The sequence below is a fragment of the Myotis lucifugus genome, unplaced genomic scaffold, assembly GCF_000147115.1.
Source record: "Myotis lucifugus unplaced genomic scaffold, Myoluc2.0 scaffold_16, whole genome shotgun sequence".
Classification (NCBI taxonomy): domain Eukaryota; kingdom Metazoa; phylum Chordata; class Mammalia; order Chiroptera; family Vespertilionidae; genus Myotis; species Myotis lucifugus.
The window spans coordinates 4,166,405-4,180,241 of NW_005871064.1; the positions used below are offsets into that span (position 1 = coordinate 4,166,405).

Here is a 13,837-nt window from a genome sequence, read left to right on the forward strand (position 1 = left end):
CTTAGAACAGTATTGACACCATGTAAGAATTAACTTTCTCCATTTAAAAAAATACATATTTTTTATTGATTTCAGAGAGGAAGGGAGAGGGAGAGAGAAACATCAATGATGATAGAGAATCATCGATTGGCTGCCTCCTGCATGCCCCTCACTAGGGATGAGCCTGCAACCTGGGCATGTGTCCTTGACTGGAATTGAACCTGGGACCCTTAAGTCTGCAGGCCAACGTTCTTATTCACTGAGCCAAACCAGCTAGGGCAACTTTCTCCATTTTTGAAAATTTAGTTTGAGTTACTAATACCTAAGAAATCAGTGATACTTACAAGTAAGGGCACCACTTTAGGATAGTTAAATTAGGATGAAATTCTCATTTGTTCTTGTATATTTAAGGGTTCATTTAAAAAGCATTGCTAATATAACACAGATTCTAAGTGGAGTTTTATTTCTGGCTAAAAAGTTGTCCCACTTTTTCTTGGTTTCTTTTTTTTTTTTTTAATATATTTTATTGATTTTTTACAGAGAGGAAGGGAGAGAGATAGAGAGTTAGAAACATCGATGAGAGAGAAACATCGATCAGCTGCCTCCTGCACATCTCCCACTGGGGATGTGCCCGCAACCCAGGTACATGCCCTTGACCGGAATCGAACCTGGGACCTCTCAGTCCGCAGGCCGACGCTCTATCCACTGAGCCAAACCGGTTTCGGCTTTCTTGGTTTCTTAATTTTCTGGTTAGCATGACTGCCAGGGTGAGAATTTGGGTGAGTCTTGGCACACACACCTTTGGCCTTTTTACTATGGAATCCTTATATCTTGCTCTAATGCAGGCTTGGGTAACTGTAAGCCTTTATCACTTATTATGAAATCTTTCTAAGACTTTCTTTGACCTCCTGATGATGTTTGTTTTTGTTTTTTTCCCCCAGAACGGCTGCTCTTCGGGAATCTCAGCAAGTTGCCCTGGATAGTGAGCTGTTGGACACAATGCCCAAACAGTATGTTAATCGAGAAGAACAGACCACACTACATTTGGAGTGTAGAGGCATTAGTGGTAAGAAATGCCAAGGAGCAGCAGTTGTAACAGTTCAGGTAAGATTGTTTAAATTCCTTTGTAGTTCAGAGAATTTTAATTGAGCCCCTAATTGGCATATCACTGAGAAAGACTGAAAGAAGTATATAGCAGGTGAGCCATGTCTCAAACATGTAACAGTTTTTAGGGGAGTGAAGACACACACAGCTAATCACCTGTTTCCATAAGTGCTGACAAGTCATATAAAACAGATAGAAATTCAAAGAAAAGCAGAATCATCGAGGAGATAGTGAGAGTGGGGGCCTTAAATGATCCTTAAAAGATTTTGATAATGATAGTTTGGATTCAGTAAGAAGCAGTGTGGGAATGGAGTCAGCATGACTTCATCTAGGGGTCAGGGGCTGGCTGTGTCAGTGTGTTTCAAGTTGTTGTTGGAAGTGGTGGTAGGAATCCACAGTGGGGAGGTTGGAGTTCACGTTGGAAAGGATGCTCACTGGGAGCGCTGGCCGTGTGCTGTGGACGGTTGGGGGGCACTGAAGACAAACATGGGAGGGACCTGTGGAAGGCAGATCAGCTGGGTAGCACCTGCCAGCAGGCAAATGGAGAGTTGTGCAACAATGTGTATAAAAATTAAACTACCTCAAGAGTCACCTTCTTGAATTGGAAAAATAAAATTAAGTTGGATGTGACTTTGGAAGGACTTCCAAATGGAAGTTTAGCTTTAGCCTTTCATAGCATTTGCTTCATGCCAGCCACTGTCTGAACACTTTACAGAACTGATTGTTATCTCCACCACAACCCATAAGAGAGTAATTTTGTTATCTGCATTTCCAGATGAAGAAATAGAGGCATGGGGAGGTTAAGTTACATACCCAAGGTGACACAGCCAGTGAGTGGCTAAGCCAGGAAGTCCCAGGCAGTCTGGTTAGAGCACATGCCCCTTAATCACCTCACCTCACTCCGTCTGCACATGAATTCAAGATTCCCTGAGCTGGGGAAGAAATGCTTAGAGAGAGGCCTACTTCCTGACTACATTTGCACAAAAATAGCTCTCCTATTTGGTTAGCTTTTAGAAATTGGGGACATTTTATTTACTGACCCTTGGTTGTCTTTCAATAATTTCTCTTTTGTGTGTGTGCCAATCCCCATTTTTACCAGTCCAAATGTATTCTTTTTCTTTTTTTTTCAAATTTTCTTCTGGTATTCTAATGTATTCTTTTTAAAAAATATGTTTTCATTGATTTTTAGAGAGAAAGGAAGGGAGAGGGAGAGAGAGAGAAATATTAACGTGAAAGGGAGACATCAATCTGCTGCCTCCTGCATGCCCTAACTGGGGATCGAGCCCACAACCCAGGCATGTGCCCTGACTGAGAATTGAACTGGCAACCTTTTGGTGCATGGGACGATGCCCAATCAACTGAGCCACACTGGCCAGGGCTCTAATGTAGTCTTTATCTCCTTGGGTGACTGTTTTATCTAAAATGTCTTCTCAAAAATAGCTTTTATATTTTGTATTTTTCATTACTTTCAAAGTTTATTTCTGACAAAGTAACATATTTGTATGTATCTAAAGTTAGGAAATTCAATCTGGAATGTGATCATTGATTAGAGAATTCATGGATCGGATCATTTTTTAAAATCAGCTTCATGGAAAATGATTTCATATTTAAAATATAAATTTTAAAATTAAAAAACATAAATGTGTTTTAATATAATTTTAATGGCTCATTTATGAAGATTTCAAATTATATCATGAAAATATTTTATTGCTTGATAAAACTTTTCTGGGAGGGAACGCCTTGGAAATTTCCAGCCATCTGCAAGTGTTTGAACTATGTATAGCTTGTTGGGGGTATACAAAAGCCAAATATATTTTATGGGAATTGAGACGTGCTTCTTCTGTGGTTGCCTCTCCTAATAGAAGCCTCTAATAATTCAGTGACATTCCCTGAGGACATGGGGTGATTTATAATAGGGTTCCTTGTGTTGTACTTTGTTATTGTGGGGCATGTTTGCGGGACTCAGAATTGATTTATTGTCATGTGAAAAATTTGTTCATTCCTAGAAATGAAAGATGGAAAAGACCCACCGAGGGCCTCAGGTTATTGTGAAAGCTTACTGGAGGACCAGCTGTGTCCTACTTTTAAATTTCTTTGTCTACTTCAAGTGACTCAGGAGGGGCTTCCATCAGGCTGCTTTGTTCTATTGTCTACGACTTCTTGTAATTATGAGCTGGTGGTCATTCAGTCTCTCTCACCCCGTTCTAGGAAGAAAATTTTCAACAGTGGTGGGAACAGTAAACAAAATAAGTAGACTAGGAAATAATGAGCATTTTGGAAAAGTGGCAAAACTTTCCTTCACTAGTTGGTTTTCTTTTATTCTTCAGTATTAGTTTCTCCGACATGGATGGAGGTTTTAAAGTTCAAGTTATGAAGTGGACTTGGTCTCGTTTCTACATTTCCCAGTGAAGTGAACCTCTGTTCTTCCTCTCTTGTCCTTAAGTCTTTCCACTGTCCTTCATCCTCACTGTCTTCCTTCTCTCACATTCTCTTTCGCTCTCTGTTTGGCTGTTTCTCTCCAGGCCAGCCCAGCACTGTGGCCCTCAAAGACCAGCTCTAATTGTAATTGCTGACATATTGGGCAAAAGAGCTGACTGTACATCATATTCCTAATCACATCTTAAGCTATTAAATTTTGGCCTGTTGTTTGAAAGTTTTGAAATTTAATATTTGTATTGGTTCAGTAAGTGGTTTAATGGAAGTTATTTAATTTTTTATCTTTCATTTCTCTAGTAGTAAAAACTAAAGTAATTATTGTTAACATATATTCTTGGATAGTCTCTTTTGTGGCTTTTGATCCATACTAACAGCCTATGTTTTTCTTTGAAACAAGAAGTTTTGTAAAGATCTTTACCACAATGGGTGCATGTTATAGAAGAAAGTTATCATTATGATCATAAAAAGTAGGTGTTGAGTGTATTGTCAGAGCTGTGCTGTGCTGGGTGCTGTGTAAAGCAAAATAGGACCATTGCCCTTCAGGAGCTTTTGATTTGGAATTTATGTCCCCTGACATAAATAAGTCTCGATTAAATAAGTTTGTGAATTAAATGTTGACATTATTCACAGACAAAGGATACCTGTAACCATTATAGTGGTGGCTGAAGACTGGGTTTGGGCAGGTGCATATAAAGGAAAATGTAGACCCTACTGCTCACCCAGGTGATTGTGGAAAACCATCTAAGGAGAATGTAGGATTTAAAACTCTTGCCTCCTAGATGTTCTGGTCTTTTCAGCATTCTCCACCATGCCTGCAAAATAAGTCCAAGTTCCCCAGTTTGCTTTAAAGGCCTCTCCTGCTCCCCAGTCTCATTGCACTGCACTCTTCAGCCCCATCCCTTGGCCCCAATCAGCCTGGCCAGCCTCCTCCTCAATGTCCTGTCCTCCTGTCCCCCACATCTGCCACATTGGTTCTGTCTTTGTGTTGCAGCCTGGGCCAAGGATCTTTTCTGCATCAATCCACATCCAAAAAAGGACATTAAAAAATGCAGAAACAAAGCAGTTATTATATAGGTCACCATCAGTTAATTAGAAAAAGGGTTGTTAACAGCCCCGCAACTAGGAAAGACATAATCTTAAATAAAGGATAGTCTTTTAAATTTAAATGAGATAAATTTAGTTGTGTTTTTTTGAAGCTTACTAAATTCTTATTTTTTTATATCTTTACTGAAATCCAATAAAAATTTAATTAAAGATAAGCTTTCAGGAACCACTGAATTAGTCAATTGCTCTTTCCAAGGCAGCAACTGATTTGGGCACGTCCCATATTTATCTTATTTTATTGTTTGCTTTATAAGTATATGCCATTTTTTTCCCTTTCAAAATGGCAAATGTTTTATTAACAGCATCCACGTCCTCCTTTGTTTATGCTGGGCACACGCGAAATGTGCAGCTTCTGTCTCGAGTTGAATTGTATGTGCTGCTGGGTGGGAGAGCAGAGGGGTTAAGGCTTTGTGGACAGAGGATCAACTCGTGGAGGAAGACATTGAGTCATCTTTTTATGAGGATTGCGGCATCAAAACCTAAGTGACATAGAGCATATCCTACAGAAGACTTTGAACCAGCGAAAATGAATTCAAGTCTGCTTAATTCAAGTCAAAACTAATTTCCCCTTATGAAAAATTTGGAGATTCTTGAATATTTTTTTGACATTTTCCCCCCATCCCTGTCAGGTTCAACCAAGAGTCTTGAGCTATCATATTAATTGTAATAATGATCTTTTATCATATGCCAGTATATATGTAATAACATATCCGCTCTAGAAACATTAGGGGCAAAAATATCTGTTGACAGTTTTAATTTTTGTTAGTTTGAAGGTATGCACAAGAACGAAGCAGTAAGCCAACAGCTTCATGCTTTGTGGAAAGAAGTGAAGCAGTTACAAGCAGAAGCTACTAAACCACCACCGCTTAATATTGTGGAGGCGGCTGTGCATGCAGAAAACTTGATTACGTAAGTTGTAAGGACATTCTACTTTAAAATACTCTTTTGCTATTGTCGATAGTAATAGTCTACTACACTCCCCTAGGCATCCACTAATTAAATTAGCATAGGGATTGGCATACTATGGCCTTTGGACCAAATCTGCCCTACCACCTATTTTTATTTTTTTAAAAAAATATTTTTATTGATTTCAGAGAGGGAAGGAGAGGGAGAGAGAATCCAGAATCGAACCCTGGACCCTTCTGTCCACAGACCAATGCTCTATCCACTGAGTCAAACCGGTGAGGGTGCCACCTATTTTCCTAAAGTTTTACTGGAATACAGCCATGCCCATTTATTTATTTTTTAAAAATATATTTTTATTGATTTCAGAGAGGAAGGGAGAGAGACGTAGAAACATCAGTGATGAGAGAGAATCATTGATCACCTGACTTCTGCACGCCTCACACTGGGGATCGAGCATAAATAATTTTTATGTACTGAAAGTAAGATGTTGGGTCAAGTTGGAAGATAACCATGAAACATTTCTAAAGTGACATTTGTATGGGATTTGAGCACTCTTAGGAATATTGCCTGAGAAATGTAGAGTATCAGAAACTCGAGTAAGTTTGGATTCTCATACTGCAGACCACTTCTTACCTGTTTTCCTACAGAACCTTAGTGAATGCCTATAAGTTGCAGCCGACGCCTGGGGTTCAGAAGGTTGGCATTAGCCTCTTCTTTACTGTTGTGGATTACGTCAGCGATGAGACTCAACGTCACCCTCCCACAAGGCAGTTCTTTACTTCCTGCATTGAAATTTTGGGACAGGTAAGGTTAATCTGTGTTGCTAGCCTTTTTCAGATATAATGAAATACACCCTATTGTATTTTTATTAGATATGTGACTTCAGACTTATATTGCAGGTTCAGAAGCCCTTTTATTTATTTATTTATTTTGAATATGTTTTTATTGCTTTCAGAGAGGAAGGGAAAGGGAGACAGGGATAGAAACATCAATGATGAGAGAAAATCATTGATCGGTTGCCTCCTGCATGCTCATTGATCGGTTGCCTCCTGCATGCTCTCTACTGGGGATCAAGCCCGTAGCCCGGGCATGTGCCCTGACCAGGAATAGAATTGTGACCGGATTCATAGGTCGAAGCTCAACCACTGAGCCACGCCAGCTGGGCTTAAGTCATATTTCTTTAAGTATTTGTTAAGTTGCATAATTTTTCATGTTTTGGCCATTTATATCTTTTTGTGATTTGCTGGTTATTGTCCTTTGCACATTTTCTGTTGGAGAGTTTCTTTTTTTATTGCTTTTCAAAGAACAACTCAGACTATTAACTCAGTATCTGGAATTCGTTATAAATTAATTTTTCTATTTCATCATTCTTTAATTTTATACACTTTGCTTTATGGAAGTTATCAATTCAAATCTGTCAGTCTTGTCCTTTATTATTGCTGCCTGTGGTCAAGTTTATCAGAACTTTCCTGACCCTGAGATTATTTAAATATTCACGTACATTCTAGTACTCTTAAACATTAGAACCAAGTTAGAGCAATGTGAAGTTTTCCTGATTATACTTTAATTGTAAAAAGTTAGCTTTTTATAAAGTATTAAAATCTATAACCTAAAAGTTTTGTTTTCTTGACATAATGCAGGGTCACTTTGGGTACTTAGTAATCATGGTAGGTACATTGCAGATTGTTAATACTATCTACAGTGGAAGTGATATGTTCTTTTTAGGTTTCTTTTGATTGTTTTATATTTTCATTTAGAAAGAACTCCTGTTTGCCTTATATACTACCCCTTAAAACTTGGTTGCTTAAGTAACGGTTGGGGAGTGGAGAATTGATGGCATTTTCCTCTTTTATTCATTCAAGGTGTTCATCAGTGGCACTAAATCAGAATGCAGAAGAGTGCTGGAGACCATTCTGAAGAACAGGAGGCTCTGCTCTCTTTTGTCTCCTTTCTTTACTCCCAACGCTGCGCCTGCGGAGTTCATACAGCTCTACGAGAAAGTGGTGAGGTTCCTGAGTGAGGACAACAGTGACATGATTTTCATGCTGCTGACCAAGGTGAGATGTGATCCCACCCGATGTCATCATTGAAATGTAGACACTATGGCGTTTCCCACTCCACAGACATGAAAGGCCCTCCGGAGTCCTGCTTCCAGGGGGACTGTAGGCTCACAGGCCTTTTCCAATTTTGTGTGGTCTTTAAGCAGCCCAATTCCACAGCTTCCTCTTTTGGGGTGTCATTTGTATTGTGCGGGACAGTCTGATTTCACTAGAAAAAGGACCTCGCTCCCAAACTCTCTTTTAAAAACTTAGTACAGTTTTGAAATATTCATTATAGTAATTTAGTACATCCTTCTTTTGAATTTATCCTGAATTAATGCCTAAATTGTGTTTGATAAATGGGTTGTACTGTATCCAAGTCTCTCATATTTAGAACAAGCCAGATCTAAGCAAATTGCCTTTGTCGTCATTCCAAATAGGATGTTATTTAACTCAGACCCAGGCAATGCATTTACTTAACGACTTGGGAAATTTAGAGCCTCAGCTATTTTGTCTTCAATTGTATTTCTCTGACATCTGTGAGTCATAAAACCTGGTGATTTTTTAGGGTCTAGGACTGATCTCAGTTGTAATGGGAGAGAACATGTGGTATAGTGTGGGATTCTGGAAGGTGACCTCAGCACCCTGAATTTTTATTAACTGGGGTAGCTAACTGATGCAGATTCAGAAACATGGCCGTTCGAGGGAGACAATTCCATTAAGTGTTGCTTGTTTGCAGCACTGTGACCAGTGAAAGAGAACTACGGATCCTTATAGGGAAAACTTACCCATAAGCTTTTATTTTAACTATTTTTTAAAATTGATTTCAGAGAGGAAGGGAGAGGGAGAGAGAGAAACATCAATGAGAGAGAATCATTGATTGACTACCCCCTGCATGCCCCCCACTGGGGATCTAGTCCACAACCCGGGCATGGGCCCTTGACTGGAATTGAACCCAGGACCCTTCAGTCCGCAGGCCAACTCTCTATCCACTGAGCCAAACCACCCAGGGCCCCACAAGCTTTTTAAATTGCAAAAAAACATGCGGAGCTGAGAAAACTCTGCCTTTGCAGGCTTTAGAGATGGAGGCATAGCAGCACCCATCAATCATTGAACTGCCCAGATTCTTTTAGGTGCTTGTATATAAACTTCAGTTTGTTTAAGTCTTTATGAAAATCTAAATGCTAGGTAATCTTTGATTTTTAAATTAAACCATACAGACTTTAGTCTACTTCAGTTAACTTTCTAGTGTCAATAAAATTGCTTCTTGTGTCTTTTTCGTTTTAGTTCCATGTGAAGCAATGGTTAAACGCCACCAAGCCGCCTCTGTCTGAGCGCACCAGGCTTCTGGAGTCCATTCACCTGGCACTCACTGCCTGGGGCCTAGAGCCAGATGAAGACATTTTGATGCCATTTAACCTTTTCTGCAAGCACTGGACTTACCTTCTTCTCTACCAGTTCCCTGACCAGTACAGTGACATTCTCAGGCTGCTGATGCAAAGTAAGTGACAGGTTAGATTGCAGTGAATAATAGGACGCCATTCCACAGACGTCAGCCACAAACGTGAAAGTAACACAAGTGCGCAGGGTTAGAGTGACTGACTTTTACCTGAAGAACTCGATAAACAATGCCCAGGAGATGGCTACTTGTAAAAACGGTCATTTATTGTCTGAAATGCTGGAAAGGGCCCTAATTGGGCAAGGCAGCACTTAGCCTTTGGTGTTGGAGTCCACAGTTGTGCACCCATCTCTCTCCCTTGACTTGGCAGCTGTCTTGAATGGGGTAGAAGTGAGCTTGATTACTCTGCTGACTACAGATTTGGTCAGAGAAGAAAGTTGCTCCTTATTTGACAGTTGGTTTCTCTGTAGTTCAAAATAGTGAATAGATTTTAGGTTTTTTTCCCTCAATTTTTTAATTTAATTTTTTTGCAACTGCATTTTATCCCTACATAATGACAGACTGTACTTAATATTTGTTAAGGAGAGGAGCAGCATTAAATTTTCCCCATTCCCACCATTTCTGTCCCCCTCCAACAATTTCCCATTGGAGTGTTGGAGACTAGAGGAGAAATAAGGAATGTAGGCTTTTTATTTTTGGAATTTCACTAGGCAGGATTTTTATTTGAAAAATGAGATAGTATTTATTTTTCATACAAACTTTATACTATTTACAGATGTAATGGAAAACTAAATTTTGCTTTATGCCAAATCTTTGTGTTACTTATCAGAAATTATTTAATGAATAAGTTAATGATCTTATGTATTGGACTGCCAGAAGAATACTGAAATCTGTGGCCTCATTTTTAAAACCCTCCGGCTTTCATTGTTTCCTACAGAGGGAAGTTGCAGGGCAAGTGGAGAATACTGATAGGGAAATGTATTTGTATAATTTTGATGCATATTTACATAGCTAATTTTTGTTCTAAATTTTCAAAATTTGATCAAGTATATGTTGTTTCCTTCCCCCCCACACCCCGAAACCTTTTAAAGAGATTGTACACTGTTTATGTAGACAACCATAGACTTGCATATAGCAGAAAATGTATACTGCCCAGGGGAAGTAACTCAATGAAAGGTTTAGGAATAATGGTACACCCCTGTCAGATTCCATGACCTCCAGCTTCCTGGCTTCCCATCCCTCCCTGGCCACCATGTCAGTTCCTAGCATTCCATTCTTTGCTCATCTGCTCTTTTCCTTCAACCTGGGGGAGCCTGTTTGATTTTTCCTGGCTTCACTGCTCTTTTGTAGGTGTGAATGACTCCCACACCTTTAGCGTGGCTCTAGACCTCTGTCCTAAGATCAGACCACAGGTAGCAGTTGGACACAAACCCTTTCAATATAGTGCAGCTGACCCAACATCCTTCCCTCAGACCTGCACCTGTGAGCCTCTGTTACTCTGTTTGACCCTCACACCATCTCCGGGGAAAGGCCTGAGGAGTTATTCCTGTCCTCTGGGATGTGAGCTTTACAAGGAGTACGCTGTTGGTTGGTGGTCCCTACTTTTGCATGATGTCTGTGTTGCTTTAGGTTTTCCCATTGTAGGAGTGGAGTTTTAGGGGAACTTATGACACCTTTTGAAGACAGCCCAGACTCTGCTGTTGCTTCTGCACCCAGTCTTCCTTGCCCTGTCACCATTATTTGTCTCACATCATCCAGCCAGGAGAATGGCACCGTACCACTCCCCAGTCAGGTCTGTAGGTGGGATTTCCCTCCTGGACTCCAGCTCAGATGGCTCTGGCTGTCTTACTCCTAGCAGGGTGGTCAGGAACAGGAAAATCAAGTGTTCAGGTGGATAGTTTAGTCCTTTTAATAGGTTCACTTCACTTTAGTCTCTTCACCACAGATCTTTATGAATTTGTTTTGGATTTTTATTTAATATTTATTCCTTGATAAAATTCTTGTGTTCTTTGATTCATATTTTTGTTTGTGAAAGATGCTGACTTGCTGTCCTCTGTCCTTACCCCATAAGGCTCTGCTGAGCAGCTGCTGAGCCCTGAGTGTTGGAAAGCCACTCTGAGAGCCCTGGGCTGCTGCGCCCCAAACAGCCAGCAGGGGGCAGCTCTTGCCGAGAGCACGGTGCTTCAAAGCTCTCCAGATGTCCTCTTGTCAGACAAGCAGGTGTGTAGCTTTTGGTGTCCGACTTTTTTTTTTCTTTTTAGTCTGTGCATTTCTTTTCCATTTCCTTTGCTATTTAAACAATTGGAACACATTTTACATTTATAGCTAAAAAGTTTCTTTTTCCCTAGCTGGTTTGGCTCAGTGGATAGAGCATTGGGCTGTGGACTAAAGGGTCCCAGGTTCAATTCTGGTTAAGGGCACCTAGCTCGGTTACAAGCTTGATCCCTGGCCCTGGTCGGGGCACATGTGGGAGGCAACCAATCAATGTGTCTTTTTCACACCGATGTTTCTCTCTCTCTCTCTCTCCTCCTCCCCCTCCCCCCTTCCACTCTCTCTTAAAAAAAAGGAAAAATATCCTCGGGTGAGGATTAACAAAAAACAATTATTTTTTATTTACATTTAGAAACGGGCGCTTTTTGTGCATTATCTTTTAAGAGCTCTGAGCTTTTCTTTGTCATTCACTTGCTTCCCCCCAAACCCCCTCTATTGGATCACCTTTCTCTCACACCTCGGTGATTCTTGCCTATCTGATCAAGAGCAGCCTGGGCCTACTCCCTCCCCACCTTAACCCACCTATTTCTTAACTTTATGCCACTGGCTCCCTCGGCCAGGGTTTCAGGTAATGTTCCACAGAGCTCTCATTTTGACACATTTTCTATATACGGTCCACATGAAAATGTATTTGAAGTGAATGGTTCCTCTATTTTAGAAACAGTTTGAAGTATGATGATTTACTTTCACGTGCTATATAACTTTCAACAGTCTTACAAAGTCAGTCACAGCTACTGTGATACTCTTGTGCAGGCAGCACCAGTGAGCAGTTTTTAACCAGTCATTCTCTTCCAGGTAATGGAGACTATACAGTGGCTCTCAAACTTTTTTTATAAGCTTCGCTTATCCACATTGGACTTTAAAAGTTTCGGGTTGTTCTCAAAGTGGAGTCCTTACATGGGAGATATGCAGATACTCTTGGGCTATCTTGTGAAAAGGCTGCTTGACTCAGAAATGGAATGCTTGGCCCAGGACCCATCTGCCAGCAGCAAAACAGGTAATGTGCTTGAGTGTAACATGGAGGTGGGTGTTTTGACCTTCCATTAGGAAGTGGCTTGAATAGACACATTAAGAGATTTAAATCTTTGAGATAAAACTATCAAAGTGTCAAGCAGGGAAATATATAGCAGAGGTGTGAACCCATGGGCTGTATGTGTCATACCTGCACCTATATTCAGTTAGACAGTAGGTGCTTGCTTCGGCTTGTCTCTGCCCCTCCTTTGTAGGGTGGGGTCTGAAGAAATAGGTTTCAATCTCCATCTCTTTCTTCCCATTATTTATATCGCTAAGAAAATGGTCCTGAATATTTAAGCTTATATCTTTACACAAATGTATTGTTACAAAGTTATTCATAACATTTTGTAATAAAATTCAATTCAGGAAATTACACTGTAGTAAATGAAAATGTACTTAGTTACGTTAAACTTTTGTTTTTATGTCAACATAAGCTTATGAGTATACAGATATTAAGTAAATTATTATTATTATTTTTGTTAATCCTCACCCGAGGATAACTTTTCCATTGATTTTTCGAGAGAGTGGAAGGGAGGGGGAGAGACAGAGAGAAACATTGATGTGAGAGAGACACATGGGTTGGTTGCCTCCCCCGCGCCCACCCCGATCTCAAGCCTGCAACCAAGGTATGTGCCCTTGACTGAACCCGGGACCCTTCAGTCTACGGGCTGACGCTCCAACCACTGAGCCAAACTGGGCAGACAGAAGTAGATTCTTTTATATAGTGTTATCAGTGATACTGACAAAGGATTCGCTTGTTTCTTGTCTCTAAAAGTTTTTGTTTGTTTCAGTGCTGAGATCCCTGCACTCAGTGATCATCCAGCTGTTTAAGCCATGGATCCTGGTTTTAGAGGACAGTGAAAGGTACATCATTTTTCGGATATTCAAGTTCTTTTGAAATTTATGGACTTAAAGTTCTGATGGTGTTTTGGCACAAGTGATGCAATGACAGATTTAATTTTTTTAAGTTAGGGCCGTATTTAAATTTAGAAAAAGCTTTTTTATGAAAGAAACATAAGATATTTTCTGTTTGTAGAGTTAGGTTAGTCAGATTGATCAGAGCTGTTATTTTGATATTTTGAAGCAAAACTGGACACTCATTTCCAGTTTTCCGTGATAAAGTTGAATGAGTTTTGGTACTTAATTTCAGAAAAACAGATGCTGCTCTCCTTAATTAGGTTTGGATAATATAACACTAAAAGATGTGACTAACTTGATCTTATTCAGTACCTCAGTTATTTTTGGAACTAAGTTGGCTTTCAGATTAGTGGGTGGGAATTACCCTTTTAACATGAACTCTGCACTAGAATGAAAGCATTATTTTGTGAGCACTTAAGAGAGAGAAGTGTAAAGCTGTCCAAATACCTCTTATAAGTCTTTTACCCCCTAAAAGCATACAGACAAAAACTAGGTGAACTTGACGGGAGTTTTGTAAAAATTACAACAGTGGTAGACATCATAGTATTTAAGGTGTTTTCACAAATACTGATCAATCTGATTCTTAGACTCAGAAAAATTAAATGTCTTGCTCCTGTCCCACAGCCTGGGAAGTGGTCTAAATGTGTTTTAGGCTACAGAACACAGT

The 13,837-nt window shown here is 40.0% G+C and overlaps 1 protein-coding gene across 1 annotated transcript in view; it reads left to right on the forward strand.

Annotated features, from left to right (window-relative positions):
- The window catches only part of EPG5 (ectopic P-granules autophagy protein 5 homolog), an 84,694-nt gene that overhangs the window by 52,746 nt on the left and 18,111 nt on the right, over positions 1 to 13,837 (forward strand). The window contains 8 exon segments of the mRNA XM_014452550.2: positions 921 to 1,083; positions 5,390 to 5,532; positions 6,177 to 6,333; positions 7,392 to 7,586; positions 8,856 to 9,069; positions 11,039 to 11,187; positions 12,034 to 12,235; positions 13,044 to 13,116. Of these exon segments, the coding sequence (XP_014308036.1) occupies positions 921 to 1,083; positions 5,390 to 5,532; positions 6,177 to 6,333; positions 7,392 to 7,586; positions 8,856 to 9,069; positions 11,039 to 11,187; positions 12,034 to 12,235; positions 13,044 to 13,116 (1,296 nt within the window).